At 42.5% G+C, this 22,221-nt stretch overlaps 1 protein-coding gene across 3 annotated transcripts in view; it reads left to right on the top strand.

Annotated features, from left to right (window-relative positions):
* Window positions 1–22,221, top strand: part of itgb4 (integrin, beta 4) — a 186,550-nt gene that overhangs the window by 109,296 nt on the left and 55,033 nt on the right. For all 3 annotated transcript variants that reach the window (XM_072558118.1, XM_072558119.1, XM_072558120.1), the window contains exons 24-29: window positions 996–1,144; window positions 3,014–3,193; window positions 3,989–4,140; window positions 9,414–9,621; window positions 18,033–18,145; window positions 21,594–21,771. In XM_072558118.1, coding sequence (XP_072414219.1) covers window positions 996–1,144; window positions 3,014–3,193; window positions 3,989–4,140; window positions 9,414–9,621; window positions 18,033–18,145; window positions 21,594–21,771 — 980 coding nt within the window. The remainder of the gene's footprint in view (window positions 1–995; window positions 1,145–3,013; window positions 3,194–3,988; window positions 4,141–9,413; window positions 9,622–18,032; window positions 18,146–21,593; window positions 21,772–22,221) is intronic.

The raw sequence follows: 22,221 nt of genomic DNA, 5'->3' as shown, positions 1-22,221 counted from the left end.
TTCTCCTCATAGCCCTTAATTCCTTGTAACATTAAAAATTTATCAATCTCTGCCTTGAAGACATTTAGGGTCCTGGCCTCCACTGCACTCCGCGGCAATGAATTCCACAGGCCCACCACTCTCTGGCTGACAGTTCTGGTCACCCTACTATAGAAAGAATATTATTAAACTTGAAAGCATACAGAAAAGATTTACTGAGATGCTGCCTGAACTGGAAGGTTTGAGCTATAAGGAGAGGTTGGATACTGGACTTTTTTCACTGGAGGTAAAAACAATAACTGCAGATGCTGGAAACCAGATTCTGGATTAGTGGTGCTGGAAGAGCACAGCAGTTCAGGCAGCACCCAAGGAGCTTCGAAATCGACATTTCGGGCAAAAGCCCTTCATCAGGAAATCGACGTTTCAGGCAAAAGCCCTTCATCAGGAAATGGGTTCACTGGAGCATAGTAGACTGTAGGGTGACCTTATAGAGGTGCACAAAATCATGAGAGGCATAGATAAGGTAGATAGTAGAGAGCTTTTGTCCATGATAGGGGAGTCTAAAACTAGAGGTCATAGGTTTAAGATGAGAGAGGAGAGATACAAAAGAGTCCAGAGGGGCAATGTTTTCACACAGAGGGTGGTGAGTGTCTGGAACAGACTGCCAGAGGTAGGGTGGAGGCAAAGACAATTTTGTCATTTAAGAAACATTTGGACAGGTACATGGGTGGTATAGGTATGGAGAGAAATGGACAAAACACAAACAAATGGGACTAGTTTAAATTGTGAGACTGGGCAGCATGGACAAGTTAAGTGAAGGATCTGTTTTCATGCTGTGGACCTTGATGATTCTCTTCTTCAACCCCCACACCATGTTTGTTCCCATTTCAAGTTTTTTGTCAAATTTGCTTTTGAACTTGCCTGTTTCCAGCACTTAAAGTCAACTTTAATCCAACATCTCCAGTCTGTCTGGTTATCTGCAATGGGCTTAATAAGTATGACTGTGTTTACCATAGGGAGGACCTGACGTTCATCGATACACAAATACCTGCCCTTCGCTCAGCAGAGAGACAGATTGTCAATATAACTGAAGACATGGTGTCCATGGGTGCCTTCAGCAATCTGAAGGTTGTGCCTGGCTACTACACTGTTGCATCTGATCGAGGTGAGTCTCAAACAGGAAAGCTTGCTCAGCCTGATTCTTTATGGATTGTTCATCACAATGACTACAGCTGACTGTATAGAGTGGATCCCCAGGATTGTAGCTGACTTGTGTAGTGTGGATCATCTCCAGGACTGAGCTGACTGTATGAAGTGGATCCCCCCAAGAATGTAGCTGACTGTATAGAATCAATCCCGAGGACTGCAGCTGACCATGTAGAGTTGATTCCGAGGACTGTAGCTGACTGTATGCTGTGGATCCCCAGGATTATAGTTGGCTCTATGGAGTGGATCCCTCCAGGACTACAGGGAGAACTAGCCATTTGGATACAGACCTGGCTCAAAGGTAGAAGAAAGAGGGTGGTGGTGGAGGGTTGCTTTTCAGACTGGAGGCCTGTGACCAGTGATGTGCCACAGGGTTTGGTGCTAGGTCCAGTGCTTTTTGTAATTTATATAAATGATTTGGATGTGAACGTTGGCATGGTTAGTAAGTTTGCAGATGACACCAATATTGGAGGTGTAGGGCAGTGAAGAATGTTACCTCAGAGTTCAACAGGATCTTGATCAAATGGGCCAATGGGTTGAGGGGTGGCAGATAGAGTTTAGTTCAGATAAATGTGAGGTACTGCATTTTAAAAAGGCAAATCAGGGCAGGACTTATACACTTAATGATAATGTCCTGGGGAGTGTTGCTGAACAAAAAGAGTATAGATCCTTGAAAGTAAAGTCACAGGTAGATAGAATAGTGAAGGTGTTTGGTATGCTTTCCTTTATTGGTCAGTGCATTGAGTATGGGAGTTGGGAGGTCATGTTTTGGTTGTACAGGACATTGGTTAGGCCACATTTTGAATACTGCATGGAGTTCTGGTCTCCTTGCTGGAGGAAGGATGTTATGAAACTTGAAAGGGTTCATAAAAGATTTACAAGTATGTTGCCAGGTTTGGAGGATTTGAGTTATAGGGAGAGGCTGAATAGGCTGGGGCTATTTTGCCTGCAGATCAGAGGCTTAGGGGTGACCTTATAGAGGTTTATAAAATCATAATGGTCACAGATCAGCTAAATAGACAAGGTCTTTTCCTCAGGATGGGGAAGTCCAAAACTAGAGGACAAACATTTAAGGTAAGGGGAAAAGATTTAAAAGGGACCCAAAGGGAAGTTTTTTCCATGCAGAGGGTGGTACATGTATGGAACAAGCTGGCAGAGGAAGTGGTGGAGGCTGGTACAATTGCAACATTTAAAAGGCATCTGGATAGGTACAAGAATAGGAGGGTTTAGAAGAAAATGAACCAAGTGCTAGCAAATGGGACTAGATTAATTTAGGATGTCTGTTTGGCATTGACAAGTTGGACTGAAGGGACTGCTTCTGTGATGTACATCTCAATGATTCTATGAATGCAGCTGACTGTATAGAGTGGATTTCCAGGACTGTAGTTGACTCCATGGTGTGGATCCCCAGATTGTCATTGACAGTGTGGAGTGGTTCGCTAGGACAGGAGGTGATAGCATGGAGTGGATTGCCAGACTGGAGGGAATTGTACACCATGGTGTACTAGAACTAGTAAACTGACTATGTGGAGTGGATCACTTGCACTGGAGTTGACTGTATGGAGTGGCTCACTGAGCAATTTGGGAACATGGTGTATGGAGTGGGTCACTAAGACTGGAGTTGACTAGATGGAGTGGATCTTAAGATTTACCATTAAGTACACCATACCATGATTGTGGCAATAGTGGTAAGAACTGTGTAAGCTGAATGGATTTCAGTCTCCTCTCAGGTCTCTCCCTACATGAGGGACCTAAGGTGTAAGAGGAAGTAGCTGAGTTTATGGAGCAATCTGAAAGCTGCCATCTGTGTTCTTTGCTGTCTTGGCAGATGCTCACGGGCAGGTGGAATTCCAGGATGGTGTCGAGTCCATCAATGTGCGGGTCCCACTCTTTGTGAAGGATGAAGATGACGACGAGAAGCAATTGCAAGTGGAGGCTGTTGATGTTCCAAAGGGGAATGCAGAGATTGACCAGCCATTTGTGTACATCACCATGATCAAACAGGCCTGTACGTCTTTAGGAATCTCAGGTGGAACCAGATGGTTCCAGTTCAGTGTGGCCCCTGTCATTCAGCCCCTAACCCCCAATCTAGTGCTCTCAGTTCTACCTTCATATTGATATATAATATTCTCAGGGTTACTTTGCCCACTATTTGTTTCTGAAGGGCTGAAAGCTTTTTGGTACTCTTTTCAACTGGAAGATACATTAGTCTCGGGCAGAGTTAAGCTGATGGTGCATGTAGTTGTTGTCTAGTCACAGCAAGTGAACTGTGAAGGTATTCCTTGCGTAATGATGCATGTGTATGTTGGTGCACTGTGACCCACAGTGGGGATCTTAGTCCAATTATTATTTGTTAACCCCTGACTGAGCCAGGAGGAACAAGGTTGATTGCAATTTTCCTAATGCTCTGTTATGTTTGCAAGCATAGGGATTCAACCCAGTGCCTCTTCTTGTTAGGCCCCCAGGACGTTATCTGGGTCACTGGACTAGTCTAGTAATAATACCACTAAGCCATTGCCTCCCCACTTCTAGTGCCACCTTCTCTCCTTTTCCCCAGTCCAGGCAGTGGCCATTTGCAATAGATAAGTTTATGCATTGAGTGACAGGAAGATATTCGAGTGTTGTAGGCATTTGATCCCCAATATGTTCCCACCCTGACATTGTTGTACATGCTCCCGTGCTGGAGATTGACTGATGTAATTCCAGTAGAATACTGGCAGGGGGAGGTATCACAACATCCGTGAATTCTCGGTGCTAGTCTTTCCTGGCATTGTTTGACATGTATACGTTTCTGTCTTTCCAGTAGCCAAAAGCATTATCACCTTCATGCACCCATCATACAGATACCAAAGGCAAGACAAAGTGGCCAAAATTCCCCTTATCCGGGAGATACGGGAGGATGGACGCACACAGGTCTCTTACAGGACAAAAGATCGCACCGCCAAGGATGGCAAGGTATGGCTGACACGTGTAGTTGGGGCTGTCCAAGATAGGCACAGTTCTCACCAGCCATTGCCTGTATCGATCATACAGTCTAGATTGCATAGTTCTGAGGCCAACATTTCACAAACTGGGAACCAACTAGAAAACCTTTAAATTCTGATTTATCTCGCAGCAAAAGCAAATGACTTTCTGACCCAGCACAATTTGTGTACTGTCTCTTCACAGGTCAGGCAGGCCATGAGTATAAATGCCACTCGCCTATTCTCCTGAGGTTGGAGATGCCACTGTGGGGATCACCAGCTTCTGAACCTCCTTCCATTTTTATTCTCATGTGTCAGTTCAAGCCTTATACCCCTAAAGCAAACCCACCAGGTCAGACAGTTTGTGACCACTGGGAAATGCCTGCTGAGGAGTTAGGAATCTAGGAACAGGAGGAGGCTATTCAGCCCACTGAGCCTGCTATGCCATTCAATTAAGTCAATTAGGATAAGGGAGGCAATGACTAAATTATTAATCCAGAAACCCAGGTAATATTCTGGGGATCTCAGTTCAGATCCTGCCACAGAAGATGGTGGTATTTGAATTGAATAAAAATCTGGAGTTAAGAGTCTAATTATGACCACAAACCCCTTGTCAGTTGTTGACTCATGTGGCTCACTAACATTATTTAAGAAAGGAAAGCGCTGTCCTTAATTGATCTGGCCTACATTAGTCTCCAGCTCCACAGCAATGTGGCTGCCTCTTAAATGCCCTTCAGGGATGAGCAATAAACGCTAGTCCAGCCAGTGACACCGATATCCTGTGAATGCATAAAAAAAGTCATTTGCTGATCATCTATCTAAACACTACTTCCCTGTGCTATCCTCATATCTGTCGAGCTCTGTCCGGAATCTATTCAAAGATTGAGTTGACATAATCCTCGGACGTGGACAATTCCTAAGATGAATTATCCTTTTAATAAAGAAATTCTTCCTATCTCTGCCAGAATTTCTAAGTTTCAATGAAGTCAACTCTTTTCTCATTCCCCTTGAAACTCTACGGTATACATATCCAGACACTCATCTCTCCTTATAAGTCAATTCTACCATCTCATGAGAACGACCTGATAGCACGGTGGCTCAGTGGTTAGCATTGATGCCTCATAGCACCAGAGACCTGGGTTTGTTTCCAGCCTTGGGTGACTGTCTGTGTGGAATTTTCACATTCTCCCTGTGCGGGTTTCCTCTCTAGGTTAGGTGAACTGGCCATGCTAGAGTATCCAGGGATGTGAAGGTGGGGATGGTCTTTGGGGGGCTGGTATGGGCAGAATGGCCTGCTTCCATACTGTAGGGATTCAATGAAGTCAAGTGTTAAATATATTGACATCTTCAAATTTCACTAGTGATGCATTTTTTTAAAATGGTAATTGATTTTTATACTCTGTCCTGCAAAGTTAAGTCAACCATTATATTGACCAGTATTAAATAAGCACTAACATGCTCTGCAATACTTTTCCTATTTCAAAAGTGAAATAATGCATCCAAAACTGGAGAAATATGGGAGGGGAATGAGGGATATGAGAACTGAAGAAATTGGCATGAGTGTATAGGGGCATGGGATGGCAGGGGTTGTGAGTGGGCAGGGAGGTGGCATAGAGAGTATGAGGAAGCTTGAGATGGCATGGGGGAATTGAGGGGACGTAAGAAAATGGTGGAACATGGAAATGGCACATGGAATATTGGGGTATCGGGGATTTGGAGGAGATTTGGACATATGAGAGAGCATGGAGAATGCATTAGGTTCCATGAGCTATGAGAAGGCGTGCACATGGAGGTACCATTGAGTGGCTTTGGGATATAATGAAGCATGGAAGGAAAGGTAACTCTGAGGGTATAGAGAATGAGGGGGTATGAAAAAGGCATAGGATAACGGGGGGGACATGGAAAGGTGACTAGAGGAATATAATATGGCAAAAGTATGGCTAGGGGAGCGAATGGTGAGTTGGGCCGGTTTCTACATTTTTTCAAGGCATGTGGGTTGTTTCCACATTTGAGGGAGTCCAAAATTGGGGGCCATTATAAAGGATAATCACTAACAAATCCAATGAGAATTGAGGAGAAACTTTTCTGAGAGAGTGCTTGCTACCACATTGAGAGTGAATAATATAAGATGGCTTTAGGTGAAGTCAACATAGTCCATAAGGCTGCTATCTCATCAGAGAGATATAATATGGAATATTATAATATAATATCAGACTGATGGTAGTTTAACCTGAGGGTCACCATAGCTCAGGCAAGGGGCAAAGGGCAAGGTTGAGATCTTCATGGTGACCTCAGCCAATGTAGGAATTGTTCTGTCATGCTGTATCACAAACTAGCAGTCCAGCCAACTGAGCCATTTGATCCCCAAAGATTATTTAAGGGGTAGCTAGATAAACAGCTGAGGGAGACAGGAATAGAAGGTTACACTGAGGTGGTTAAAGTAGTGTAGGAGAAGTCTACTTTAGAGCACAAATATCAGTATAGAACTGATATGCCAATTTTTTTTTGTGCTGTAAATTCTATATGAAACAATTCTGCAGATACGATGTTTTGGGAATGAGACATCAAACCTGCCTTCCCACTGACTGTAAGAGATCTCTGATCACAAATTCACAGATTAGTTGGGAAATTCTGCCAGTGTCCCAGCTAAAGTTTATCCTTCAAGTAACATCATAAAAATGCAAGCGATTTGGTCACAATCATATTGCTAAATTTCTGGGAGCTTGCTATGCACTAATTGACTGTTGTGTTTCCTGCTTTATAATAGTGGCTACCGTTCAGGAATTGCTTTGTTGTCTCTAATAGCTGTGAAGGAGCCCAGAATAGCAAATTCTACAGGATAGCAAATGTGGTTCCCTTGTTCAAGAAGGGGAGTAGGGATAACCCTAGTAACTATAGGCCGGTGAGCCTCACTTCTGTTGTGGGCAAAGTCTGAGGGGGAATTGTAAGGGATGGGATTCATGAACATCTGGATAGGAATAATGTGATCAAGGATAGTCAGCATGGTTTTGTGAAGGGCAGATCGTGCCTCACAAACCTTATTGAATTCTTTGAGAAGGTGACTAAGGAGGTGGACGAGGGTAAAGCGGTAGATGTGGTGTATATGGATTTTAGTAAGGCATTTGATAAGGTTCCCCATGGTAGGCTACTGCAAAAAATACGGAGGTATGGCATTGAGGGTGAGTTGGAGGTTTGGATTAGGAATTGGCTGGCTGGAAGAAGACAGAGGGTAGTAGATGATGGTAAAGGTTCATCTTGGAGTGCAGTTACTAGCGGTGTTCCGCAAGGATCTGTTTTGGAACCATTGCTGTTTGTCATTTTTATAAATGACCTGGAGGAGGGGCTAGAAGGTTGGGTGAGCAAGTTTGCGGATGATACGAAAGTCGGTGGAGTTGTTGACAGTGACGAAGGATGTGTCAGGTTACAGCGGGATATAGATAAGCTGCAGAGCTGGGCAGATAGGTGGCAAATGGAGTTCAATGTGGGTAAGTGTGAGGTGACTCACTTTGGTATGAGGAACAAAAAGATGGGGTACTGGGCTAATGGTCGGATACTTGGTAGTGTGGATGAGCAGCGGGATCTTGGTGTCCATGTACACTGATCTCTGAAAGTTGCCACCCAGGTAAATAGTGCGGTGAAGAAGGCATATGGCGTACTGGCTTTTATTGGTAGAGGAATTGAGTTCCGGAGTCCTGAGGTCATGTTGCAGTTGTATAAGACTCTGGTGCAGCCGCATCTGGAGTATTGTGTGCAGTTTTGGTCGCCATACTATAGGAAGGATGTGGAGGCACTGGAATGGGTGCAGAGGAGGTTTACCAGGATGTTGCCTGGTATGGTAGGAAGATCATATGAGGAAAGGTTGAGGCACTTGGCGCTGTTTTCATTGGAGAAAAGAAGGTTTAGGGGTGACTTGATAGAGGTGTACAAGATGATTAGGGGTTTAGATAGGGTTGACCATGAGAACCTTTTTCCACGTATGGAGTCAGCTATTACGAGGGGGCATAGCTTTAAATTAAGGGGTGGTCGGTATAGGACAGATGTTAGGGGTAGATTCTTTACTCAGCAAGTCGTGAGTTCATGGAATGCCCTGCCAGTAACAGTGGTGGACTCTCCCTCTTTAAACGGGCATTGGATAGGCATATGGAGGATAGTGGGCTAGTGTAGGTTAGGTGGGCTTGGATTGGCGCAACATCGAGGGCCAAAGGGCCTATACTGCGCTGTATTGTTCTATGTTCTATAATATCTTTGATGCCATCGTGAAATGCAGGAGTACTTCTGTATTAGCCTTCCATATGATCATAACTGATCTCAGCCTTTATCAACAACCGAGTTTCCACAAGCATTTAGTGTAGGTCATTACTAAGATCCAGAGGTCTCAGATTGAAGATTTCTCCTTGCCTCAGTCTTAAATGATTGATCCCTATCCTGAGACTGTGCCCCTCTGTTTGAGATTCTCTAGCCAGGGGAAGTAACTTCTCAGTGTTGACCCTGTCAGGCCCCTTCAGAATCTTGTAGGTTCCAATTAAAGCACATGTCAAGTCTGGTCTGTCTGTGTGAGGATGCCACTTTTTAGAAAATGTTCACTAAAACATAAAGTTTGTAGGATGTGGTTGCCCTTTTTGAACTATATAGATGCAGATTTATCAGCCATATTGATCAGGGCTTTTGTGTAGTCATGAGGCCTGTGTCTGGCGGGCCGGTGGCCCCTGGAAGGAAGAATTCCGAACAAATACGTATGTGCCTACAGATGCTCCCTGTGATGGAGAGCTTTGGTGTTGTAACTTAATTTAATTTAATTTGCCTTGGTTCAACTCAGTTTAATTTAGTTTTTTCTATTTAGTTATTTATTGAATTGTAGCTTGCGTAGTTTCTTTTTCTCTTTGTTCTTTTTTCGCAATTGTTTGTGGAGTAGAGTAGTAGTTTGTTTACTGTTATTGTTGTTTATTATAAGATTGTTATACTATTCTGTAGTAATTTTATAATTTTGTAAAAAATTCAAAATCTTTTTCTCGATAAAATATTCACAAAAAAAAATAAAGTTTTCAACAATCAGGACTCCTACAATCTCTAGCAACCCCAAACTCAACATTGCTAAATAAAAATCATGAATGGTGAAAACAGATCCTTCTCAATCTCTTTATACCTCTCCAAGGCCTTAACATTCTTCTTGGAGTGTGGACAAAATACTCTAGCCGATGCCTAACCAGTGAAATATAAATTCCCTATGCTTCCACCTCTTAGATCTTGCTTTTCTGTCCCTTGTAGGATTACATAGCAACAGAGAACCATGTCACATTCCAACCCGGAGAGACTCGCAAGGAGATTCCTGTTGTTCTGTTGGAGCAGACCGAGATTGATACCTTGCTGGGAAATGAGCAGGAGAAAAAATTCTGTATGGAGCTCTACAATCCCCAAAATGGAGCAAAGATTGGGAAGTATCCTGAAACGAATGTCATCATCACTGATGATAATGGTGTGTTTAACTTTTGCATTGTTTGTTGCATAACTTTTTATGCTCCCACTTGGTCACTGACCATCACCTCCTCCCCCAAAACAGAATGACCCAAAACCAGATTGTTCCTGGTCGCGTGGGCCCTGACACAGGCCACTGTTCAAGCAGATCTTGTGTGTGAACTGAACTGTGTCACCTCCCACAGACACAGACAGTCCTCCCACAGACACACTGACCGGGCAACCCACCTCCAGGCACACACCCTCCAAAAAGCCCTCCCACAGACAAAACCCAGCACATGGCCCTCCCATAGACACACATCCAACAAACAGCCCTCCCACAGATACACACACATACACAGCCCTCCCACAGACACACACCCAGCACACAGTCCTCACACAGACACACATCCATATTCAGCCCTCCCACAGACACACTGCACTCCCAGAGACACACACCCAGCACACAACCCTCCCACAGATACACACACATACACAGCCTTCCCACAGACACACACCCAGCACACAGCCCTCCCACAGACACACACCCATACACAGCCTTCCCACAGACACACACCCAGCACACAGCCCTCCCACAGACACACACCCATACACAGCCCTCCTACAGACACACACGCAGCACACAGTCCTCACACAGACACACATCCATATTCAGCCCTCCCACAGACACACTGCAGTCTGAGATACACACCCAGCACACAGCCCTCCCCCAGACACACATACATACACAACCCTCCCAGAGACACACATCCATATACGGCCTTCCCACAGACACATACCCATACACAGCCCTCCCACAGACACACACCCATACATAGCCCTCCCACACGCACCCAAACACAGCCCTCCCAAAGACACACACCCACATCCACCCACACTCAACCACATCCACATGCAAACTCTACCCATTCCAGCACCCTCTCCCCCACACCACATGCAAGGACCACAATTAAACATCCTCATGTTGGCACACAGTCACATCCTACATGTCTACATACAGCATTTACAGATTTTCCATAAGAGGGTATTCATTCCTCTTATAGCTCAAAGGTGCTGAGGCAAAGTATCCTGCAACAAATTGTTTAGAACTGATCCTGGAAACCTCTTCCAGTTGATCGGTGATCAAGTGATCATGGGAAGACAGTTGAATTCAACATTTTATTACACTAACAGTAATACAAGATTCAAACTTGCATTATTATAATTTCACACCAATTCAGAGGCCCCAGGAAAGTAACACACAAACATTACATTAATGTTGTCCTGGCTCCTGCTCCTCACAGAGTCAACTGGAAATCCTGGGTAAATTTCCGAAGGGTGTCACAATTAGTGGCTAAGGAGCTCTGTATGGGGTCTTCAGCATATTACACAAGGCTACTTCTGCTCAGATTGTCACAACACAAAACACATCAGAAATGGATGGATAACAACAGCACATGACCAACTAAACAGCTCAGATGGATGACACATGTTGCATTTGCAGTTTTTGAATCATCTGATGAAACTGTAATCCTGCTCAGGGTGACAGATATGTGCGCGTGAATGATTATGTGTGTCTTTATTCAAGCATATGTCTGCGTGCATGTGCGCATGTGTTTCTATGAGGCAGTATGTGTGGCCGTATGCCTGAGTGTGTGCCTTGGTCTTTGTGCATGTGTGTATATGTGTAACTGACAGCACATGCAAGTCTGTGTGCATGTATGTATATGTGTGCAAGTTTGTGTGTGTCTGTGTGATTATGTGTAAATGTTTTTGTGTGTGCATCTATGTTTACATGTGTATGTGATTCTGGGTATCCAAGATGGAGGATGGGAAAAATTTCTGGCTGTAACAGGTCGTTCCTTTTTTGAGGTATTTTAGGTGTTGGAGATGATTTCCTCTAACTCCAGGAGCAGCAATTACTGTTGCATTGTTTTGGAACTTTGGAGAAAAAAAAGTCAAAACAACAGCACTTTTACGAGGCAGAAGAACAGATAAAGATAGCACATGGTGAGGTCAGTGCAGGAGAGAGGGAGAGACAGAGAGAGAAAAAAACCCACAGTTCTAACTGACTCAGCAGTGAACCTGCACAGTTACTGCCTTTGCTGTTTGAATTCATGGATTGCTGGACATCGGAGTGCATCTGGGAACATTAACAAACGATAAAATTCACAACTGATCTTGGAGGAACCTGTTTGGGAGAGGTCACAGCACAGAAACAGATAACTGAATATTTTTAAACGTAGCTTACAGAAAGTCTGTAGTAGTGAGTAGAGTTGGTTCTTTCTTGATTATATGTTTTACTGAGCTATGTCTCTTGATTTAACTTAAAGTATAAGCCGTGAGTATTAGTTAGCCTGGAGAAGTGTTTTGTAAGGAATAAGACAGTGCTATTTTCTGGGTCTGTAGATTGGAAGAAGCAAAAATGGCCCTTAGTAAAGTGATATGCTTTTCTTGTCAGATGTGGGAGTTTAGGGAGAGCTATGTATTACTGCGGATTATATCTGCAATAAATGCCGTTGGTTGTGAATCCTATCAGATTGAATGGATCAGTTAGAGAGACAGTTAGAAGCAATGAGGAATTTACGAGAGCAAGGGAATGCGACGGATGGCAGTTACAGGAAGGGAGAAAAATTTGCAGATACAGTCACATAACTCCAGGAAAGGTAAGAGAGGTAAGCAGGTAGTGCAGCGGTCTTCTGTGGCTATCCCATTTCAAACAAGTATGCTGTTTTGGAAAATGTAAGGGGGTGATGGATTCTCAGGGGAATGTAGCATGAACAACCAAGTTTCTGGCATTGAGACTGGCTCTAATGCAATGAGGGGTACATTGGGTTCCAAGAGATCAATTGTGTTAGGGGACTCTCTAGTCCGAGGCGCAGGTAGACGTTTCTGTGGCCAGCAGTGAAAAATCAGAATGGTGTGTTTTCTCCCTGGTGTGAGGATTAAAGATGTCTCAGAGGGTGCAGAATTTCTCAAGGGGGAGAGGGACATGTACAAGAAGGACAGATTTCACCTGAATTGGAAGGGAACTAATATACTGGCAGGGAGATTTGCGAGAGCTGCTCAGGAGGATTTATACAAGTAAGGTGGGACCCAGGGAAATAGTGAGGAAAGAGATCAGTCTGAGACTGGTACAGTTGAGAACGGAAGCGAGTCAGTCAGGGCAGGCAGAGACAAAGCAGAGAACAAGGTAGGACTGATAAATTAAACTGCATTTATTTAAATGCAAGAGGCAGATGATCTCAGGGCATGGTTAGGAACATGGGACTGGGATATCATACCAGTTACAGAAACGTGGCTCAGGGATGGGCAGGACTGGCAGCTTAATGTTCCAGGTTACAAATGCTACAGGAAGGATAGAAAGGGAGGTAAGAGAGGAGGGGTGTGGCATTTTTGATAAGGGATAGAATTACAGCTGTACTGAGGGAGGGAGGATATTCCTGGAAATACATCCAGAGAAGTTATTTGGGTGGAACTGAGAAATAAGAAAGGGATGATCACCTTATTGGGGTTGTATTATAGAACTCCTAATAGTCAGAGGGAAATTGAGTAATAAATTTGTAAAGAGATCTCAGTTATCTGTAAGAATAATAAGGTGGTTATGGTAGCGGATTTTAACTTTCCAAATGTAGACTGACACTGCCATAGTGTTAAGGATTTAGACGGAGAAGAATTTGTTAAGTGTGTACAAGAAAATTTTCTGATTCAATATATGGATGTACCTATTAGAGAAGGTGCAAAACTTGACTTATTCTTTGAAATAAGGCAGGGCAGGTGACTGAGGTGTCAGTGGGGGAGCATTTTGGGGCCAGCGACCATAATTCTATTAGTTTTAAAATAATGATGGATTGACCAGATTTAAAAGTTGAAAATCTAAATTGGAGGAAGGATAATTTTGACAGTATTAGGCAAGAACCTTCAAAAGCTGATTGGGGGCAGATATTTGCAGGTAAAGGGACAGCTGGAAAATGGGAAGCCATTACAAATGAAATAACGAGAGTCCAGAAACATTATATTCCTGTTGCTGGAAAAGTGCAGCAGGTCAGGCAGCATCCAAGGAGCAGGAGAATCGACGTTTCGAGCATGAGCCCTTCTTCAGGAATGTTGGACTCCGGAACTTTCTCCTTAAAGAAATTGAGGATTTAGTTAAGAAAAAGAAGCAAGCCTTTGTCAGGTATAGACAAGATACATCAAATAAATCCTTAGATGAGTATAAAGGCAGTAGGAGTTTACTTAAGAGGGAAATCAAGAGGGCTAAAAGGGGACATGAGATAGCTTTGGCAAATAGAGTTAAAGAGAATCTGAAGGGTTTCTACAAATACATTTTTACAAAAGGGTAACTGGGAAAAGAATAAGGCCCCTCAAAGATCACCAAGGCAGCCTTTGTGAGGAACCACAGGAGCTGGGAGAGATACTAAACAAGTACTTTGCATCAGTGTTTAGCGTGGAAAAAGGCGTGGAACATATAGAATGTAGGGAAATAGATGGTGATATCTTGAAAAATGTCCATGTTACAGAGGAAGAAGTGCTGAATGTCTTGAAATGCATTACAGTGGATAAAACCCTAAGACCTGATCAGGTATACCCTACCATAACCACCTTATTATTCATACAGGAATTGGGAGGTCTGTGGGAAGCTAGGAAAGTGATTGCTGGACCCCTTGCTGAGATATTTGTTTCATCGATAGTCATAGTTGAGGTGCCGGAAGGCTGAGGTTGGCTAACGTGGTGCCACTGTTTAAGAAGAGTCATAAGGACAAGCCAGGGAACTATAGACCAGTGAGCCTGACATTAGTGGTAGGCAAGTTATTGGAGGGAATCCTGAGGGACAGGATGTGCATGTACTTGGAAAGGTAAGGACTGATTAGGGATAGTCAACATGGCATTGTGCGCGGGAAATCACGACTCACAAACTTGCTTGAGTTTTTTTGAAGAAGTAGCAAAAAGGATTGATGAGGGCAGAATGGTGGATGTAATCTATATGGACTTCAGTAAGGCGTTCGACAAAGTTCCCCATGGGAGACTGGTTAGCAAAGTTAGGTCTCATGGAATACAGGGAGAACTAGCCATTTGGATACAGAACTGGCTCAAAGTTAGAAGACAGAGGGTGGCGGTGGAGGATTGTTTTTCAAACTGGAAGCTGTGACCAGTGGAGTGCCACAAGGATGGGCGCTGGGTCCACTACTTTTCGTCATTTGTATAAATGATTTGGATGTGACCAGAAGAGGTACAGTTAGTAAGTTTGCAGATGACACCAAAATTGAATGTGTAGTAGACAGCAAAGACAGTTACTTCAGATTACAATGAGACCTTGACCAGATGGGCCATTGGGCTGAGAAGTGGCAGTTGGAGTTTAATTCAGATAAATGCGAGGTGCTGCATTTTGGGAAAGCAAATTTTAGCAGGACTTATACACTTAGCGGTAAGGTCGTAGGGAGTGTTGCTGAACAAAGAGACCTTGGAGTGCAGGTTCATAGCTCCATGAAAGTAGAATCGCAGGTAGATAGGATAGTAAAGAAGGCGTTTGGTATGCTTTCGTTTATTGGTCAGAGTATTGAGTACAGGAATTGGGAGGTCATGTTGCAGCTGTACAGGACATTGATTGGGCCACTGTTGGAATATTGCATGCAATTCTGTTCTCCTTCCTATCAGAAGGATGTTGTGAAACTTGAAAGGGTTCAGAAAAGATTTACAAGGATGTTACCAGGGTTGGAGGATTTGAGCTATAGGGAGACATTGATTAGGCTGGGGCTGTTTTTCCTGGAGTGTTGGAGTTTGAGGGGTAAAATCATGTGGGCAATGGAAAGGATCAATAAACAAAGTCTCTTCCCTGGGTTGGGGGAGTCCAGAACAAGAGGGCTTAGGTTAAGGGTGAGAGGGGAAAGACATAAAAGAGACCTGAGGGGCAACTTTTTCATGGAGGGTGGTACGTGTATGGAATGAGCTGCTAAGAAGTGGTGGAGGCTGGTACAATTGCAACATTTGAAATGGGTATATGAATAGGAAGGGTATGGAGGGATTATGGGCCGGGTGCTGGCAGGTGGAACTAGATTGGGTTGGGATATCTGGTTGGCATGGATGAGTTGGACCGAATGGTCTGTTTCTGTGCTGTACATCTCGATGACTCTATGACTGTATGTGTGTGCATTCGAGAGTGTGTGCATGTGAGTACATGTATGTGTATGTGTGAGTGAGAGTGCATGTGTGTGTTTATGTGTGAATGAGACTGATTGTGTTTGTGAATGAGAGTCTGTAAAGGTGTACATTAAGAAGACATAAGAATGTAAGACATATGCTCCTTTAAACCTGTTCTACCATCCAGTAATATCTGAGTTTTGAGCTCTTTTGCTCTACCTTAATTATACCTTGAGTCTTGAGTATATTCAACAATTGAATTTCCACCACTCACTGGAGTAGTCAATCTAAATAATTTGCAATTATTACATTCCTTTGAGAGAGCAATAATAACAGAAGCATTTGAACTTTAAGTTAGTTGTTAAAAATTGATTTTACATTTTAAGGTTTTTACTACGATATAAAACTATAATCAATATTGACTAAAATTTTTTGTAGGCAAATTATACTTTAAATCACAAAACAGAAGCTTTTCATCTTTTCTTTCAACGCAGCTGATAAAGCACATTTCATGTCTATTCTTTATACTGACCTTTACTTAGACATGCAATTTTCCCAGAATCAGTTTATAATAATTCTTCGCTCCTGAAGGTTTGCTTCTGTTCTGTTCCTTTCTCAGCCCCTGGTAACTTCTACGCCCAGAATTGTTCTTTACTTTGAAAGTCTTACTGGGGATCCTACCTCTCCAGCATTATTCAGGGAAAGCTTGCAGCTTCATCTTAACTCCTCATTAATTTGGTCTTTTCAATCATGTCCAAGCTTCCACTTGCATTCTGGCACAATGAGCCATTGAGACTTCTTGCCTCTAGCTGCTTTTTGTCATGTGGATCTAACCCACCTATTTGTGATTTAATTTAATGATATTTAATGATATTTAGGAAAGCCTGTAACCTAATCCTTTACAATAGCTTCTGGTGAACTTATCCTCATGGCAACATGAATGACATGGACCTTGTATCCAGGTAGTAATACGAATAGACACCAAATCCAAATTATCATGGAACCAAATGGCAGTTTGAGTAAAGCCTTTTACAACCTGATACTCTTAACTCTTACTGGCTTAACACTTAACACTTTAAAAATCGTCATTTAACTTTTGGCTGTCCTATCATCCATACCTGTTGTCAGGCAAACTTCAGTACAGGTCAGATGACTCCCTTCATTTTACCCAAAAATTAATAACCCACTCCAAAATATCATAATCTTATGAATTACCAATTTTGAGTGAAAAAATGGAATTTTACCTCAGTCCTAAATAAGACAATGAACACTAATTCTAGGCAGTCCAGACAGGGGAAAAATGTTCCAACTCCCATGATCCCTGCCAATCCCTTAAGGATTTTATATGCTTCAGTGAGATTACTTCCCATTCATCTAAACTCGACATCTCCTCATAAGACAATCCCTACATTTTATGAACAAAACTAGAAATTGCTGGAAAAGCTCAACAGGTCTGGCAGAATATATGGAGAGAAATAAGAGTTAACGTTTCGGGTCAAGTGACCCTACATCTCACAAATCAGTTTTGTGGCCATACACTGCAGTCTATCGAAGACTAGTTTGTCCTTTCCTATGTACAGAGATCCAAACCGTACACAGTATTTCAGGTGTAATCTCACCCTAAATAGTCATAGTAAGACTTCATTAATATAATTCCCCGGATAATAAAGGCCAATATTTGCTTTCCTATTAGCTCTTGTACCTGCATATTGATCTTGTGTGATTCTTAAAGGATCCCAGATTCCTATGAATTTTATCATTTTCCACTATTTCACCATTTAAAAAACATTCTGTTTTTCTAGTTTTCTACTGAAGTAGATATTCTATATTTTTCCCACATTTTGCCTATGAATCTTATATATCTTAAATCATCCTCAAAGCTTCCAACTTCTTTCAACTAGCTTTGTATTGCCAGCAAATGAGTATGTTCCATTTAGTCTCCTCATCCAAGTCATTGATATAGATTGTAAATGGCTCAGGTCAAGGCAGTGTTATTTGTGATTCCCTGCTGATTACAGCCTGCCAAATTAGATTTGTTTATTTCTATGTTCTCTTTTGTGTCTGTTATTTAATCCTTAGCACAAGCTACCTTTGTGAACCTGAGTCTCTAAGTGGAAGATGGTTACATTGGTTGTTTTTATGTGCCCCACATAATTAGATATAAATAGTTTGAGGGCACAACTTGGACAACTCACAGAGTGCAAAACCAAGTGGTTCATTGTTCTGTAATCTGACCCCTGATTGACTCAGAGGGTGCATGCTGATATTTTTTAATACCACTGTTTCATGTCACAGAGAGGCAAATCCCGATTGACACCCCACCATTCAATCTGAAAGCTCATCCAATTGACAGCAGAAGAATCCAGCTGAATTGGAACCCACCCCTGGGTGAGCCATCAGGATATAGGGTAAGACTCACACTGTTCCAGGGCTAACTGAACCATCAGTTTAACACACTGCCCATCAAAAACGGAAATTGCTGCAGAAATTCAGCAGGTCCAGCAATATCTGTGAAGTGTAAACAAAGCTAATGTTTCAAGTCTAGCAGGTCACTGGACTTGAAACTTTAACTCTTGTTCTTCTCTCCAGACCTGCTGACTATTACACTGCCCATCAAATCCAGTGATAGTTATGACATTTAGTGTCACCATTGAAAACCTTTTAGGTATTCATCACATATTCAAGGTTAAAAGAGACCTTTGGAAGGAATTACAGTCTAAACACAAAGAAACACAGCAAGAATGAAGAGGGGGAGGGAAAGACCCAGATGTGGCATATGCAAAGGATTTGCAATGGTGACACAATATGGCCATAACTGACACTGGATTTAATTAGTTGAAAAATGTGGCGCTGGAAAAGCACAGCAGGTTACACAGCATCCGAGGAGAGTCGATGTTTCAGGCATAAGCTCTTCATCGGGAATGAGAGGATGGGCAGTGTGATAACACAAAGAAGATATGGGACATATGGGCATGAAAAATTAGAATCAACAAAAGTAACTTTGACAGATAACCCCCTATGCACAGACATTAACTGAGCAATATAACTAACTGAGCAATAACATAATTGACTAGCAATATAACTAACTGAGCAATAATGTAACTAACTGGATAATATGACTAACTGAGCAATGTAGCAAAATCCCGTGCAAGGACTGCACAAAACACTACATAGGACAAACAGGAAGACAGCTAACGATCCGCATCCATGAACACCAACTAGCCACGAAACGACACGACCAGCTATCCTTAGTAGCCACACACGCAGATGACAAGCAACATGAATTCGACTGAGACAACACTACTATTATAGGGCAAGCCAAACAGAGAACAGCCAGGGAATTCCTAGAGGCATGGCACTCATCCACAGATTCAATCAACAAACACATCGACCTGGACCCAATATACCGGCCACTGCAGCGGACAGCTGGAACTGACAACCGGAAGTGACAGAGACAAACCACTATAAATGCCGGAGGAAACATCACAGAAGCACTTCACAGAAGGCTCCCAAGCACTGAGGATGTCACCTAGACAGGGGACAAAACGTTTGCAACACAAATTCCCAACTCGGCGAACAGAACCACAACATCCAGAAGTGTTGTTACGTAACAGGGCAGGTAGGGATAAATGGGGAATTTTTTTTGTAATTCATTACTGGGATGTGAGTGTTGCTGGCTGGCTATCAGTTATTGCCCATCTCTACTTGCCTTTGAGGAGGTGGTGGTGAGCTCCCTTCTTGAAACACTGCAATCTAAATGCTGTCGGTTGACACACAAGGCAGTGAGGGAGGTTGTTCCAGGATTTTACACAGCAACAGTGAAGGAATGGTGATGCTGAGGGGCTTGGAGAAGAACTTGCAGATGGTGATGGACACTTACAACACAGTTAGCTACACCTCTATAGTGATCAACTACTGGGAAAGAAATTGAGAATATCGATCATCAGTGAGAGATATATGGATCAATCAAGATCAGTTAGTGTGGATTTGATAAAGAATACCTGCAAGACTATCTTAATTGAATTTTTTTAAGGAAGGTCAATGAAGGTTGCAGGTTTGACATGGTCTTCACAGATTTTAACAACACTTTTGACAAGGACTGGCAGACTGGTCAGAAAACTAAAAGCTAAGGTAACAAGTTGGATCCAAAACTGTCTCAATACCAAGAAGCAATGAGTCTTTTAGTGACTGGAAGACTGCTTCCAATTGGGTTCTGAAGGGCTTAGTACTCATCCTTGCTGCTCATGGTACATATCAATGATTTAGACTTAAATGCAAGGTTGCAAATTATGTAAAAATTGACTGTGTGTTTAATCATGAGGAACAAAGTTGTAGACTGCAGAAAAATTACAATGGGTTGGTTGGATGGGTAGAAAAGTGACAAATGAAATTCAGTCTGGAGAAGAGTGTGTTTACAGAAGGAAAACAAAGCAAAGGAATACACAAAATTCTGGGACACTGATAGGTGTGGTGGAAGTGAGGGATCTTGGAGTGAAAGTCCAATAAACCCTAATGGTAGAAGTGGTTAAGAAGGGACACAAGATACTTAGCAGTAGTCTAAAGTATGAGGAGGTGGGGGTTATGCTGAAACTGCATAAAAATATAGTTAATCAGCAGATAAACCACTGCATAAGGTTCTCATCACTACAAAACAGGAAGGAAGCGGTCTTTTGGAAAAGGTACAGAGATTTCTGAGGATGTTGCACGACTGTTGAATTTTAGCAACGAGGAATGATTGAATTAGCATTGGTTGTTTACAACAGGTCAGACTTGGGAAAAACTTATGAAATCACAAAGGGTTTAAACAGAGTGGACACAAGGACCTATTGTCCTTAGAATCATAGAGATTTCTAACACAGAAAAAAGGTCCTTAGGCCCATCACATCTGCACCTGTTGAAAACAAGCACCTAATGTGTTCTATTTTCCAGCACTTGGCACATACCCTTGTATGTCTTGATATCACAAGTGCACACAATTAAATGCTTCTTAAATGTTCTGAGGGTTCCTGCCTCTTCCACCTTTATAGCCAGGGAGTTCCAAATTCCCACCTGCCTCTGGGAATATTGTCTACCCTATCTATGCTCCTCATTATTTGATACATCTCAATCATATCTTCTCTTAGTCTCCTCCTTTCTAAGGAAAACAACTTCAGTCTGTCCAATCTCTCTTTGTGACTGAAACTCTCCATCCCATGCAACATCCTGGTAAATCTCCTCTGCACCATCTCCAGTGCTATCACATTCACCTATAACGTGCACTCAAGTGCAACCACATTCCTTCTATAATGTGGATTCCAGAACTGTACACAATATTCTAGTTGTGGCCTAATCAACATTTCATAAAGTTTCAGCATAACCTCTCTGCTCTTCAGTAAATAAAGATAGGCCTCCTATATACCTTGTTAACAATTTTATCCACTTACCAGAGATGAGCCCACATGACCAGATCATCTAAATCCTCTTGTAATCCTCACTATTTACCACCCTGTCAACATTCGCATTATCTGAATCCTCACTTATCAACCTTTAACAGGGGTATGAATTTAAAGAAACAGAAGAAGGGGAGTTGATGGGGAGTTTGTTTGCCCAAAAGGTGGTGGTGGAAGTCTTGGAATTCCTTGTCTGAAAGGAGGGGTTAAGAGAAGAATCCTCACCACATTTAATGAAGAACTCTTGGACTTGGATATAAAATGTTATAGTCCACAGGGCTGTGGGCCAAAAGCTGGAAGTTGGATTTGACTGGATAGTTTTTTATTAGTTGGCACAGACACAATGTGTCAAATGGTTTCCTTCAGTGCCATAGGCTGTAACTAACTGGGCAATGTAAGTAACTGAGCACGCTTTTTTTTCTCCCAGGTGGAGTATTGGCCTGAAGATGACAGGCTTGCCTCTCAGATTATAGAGACAAGGAATACTTCTGCTGAGCTCATCAATCTCCAGCCAAGCTCTGACTATGCAATGAATGTGCTGGCCTATAATGATCTTGGTGATGGTCCCCAATCTGCTATCACTTACTGTCATACTCTGGATGAGGGTAAGTCAATTTATATTTATAAAAGTCATTTTATATTAGTGGATATTGTGGAATGGATCTGAACTCTGTACGTGGACTGGGAGCAGTGCCTCTGAGAACAAAAAGTTGACTCTTGTCTACATGATTCTTATTCATGTAACAAACCTCTGATCTTACACACCATTGCTTCAGCCATTTATTTTCTCTGTTACCATTTTCAACCTCTCTGCTTCCGTTGTAAAATGCCCCTTTGGTTTTCTTGGACATATGGTAGTGTAGTGGTCATGAATATTGTAACATAAACACCACTGAATAATTCTAACTGTCTTGCTATTTCAGTGTATGGGCCACATGACAACTCAGAAACCAACTCCTCATAAATAATGAGTTTTCTTTAATCCTTATATGGGATGTGACGGTAAAAGGAATGGTGATATGGCTCTAAGTCACAATGGTGTGTGACTTGGAGGG

Source organism: Chiloscyllium punctatum, chromosome 39 (assembly GCF_047496795.1).
Source record: "Chiloscyllium punctatum isolate Juve2018m chromosome 39, sChiPun1.3, whole genome shotgun sequence".
Classification (NCBI taxonomy): Eukaryota; Metazoa; Chordata; class Chondrichthyes; order Orectolobiformes; family Hemiscylliidae; genus Chiloscyllium; species Chiloscyllium punctatum.
Note: the sequence above shows the minus strand (reverse complement) of the source record. Positions and strands in the feature narration are given on the sequence as shown.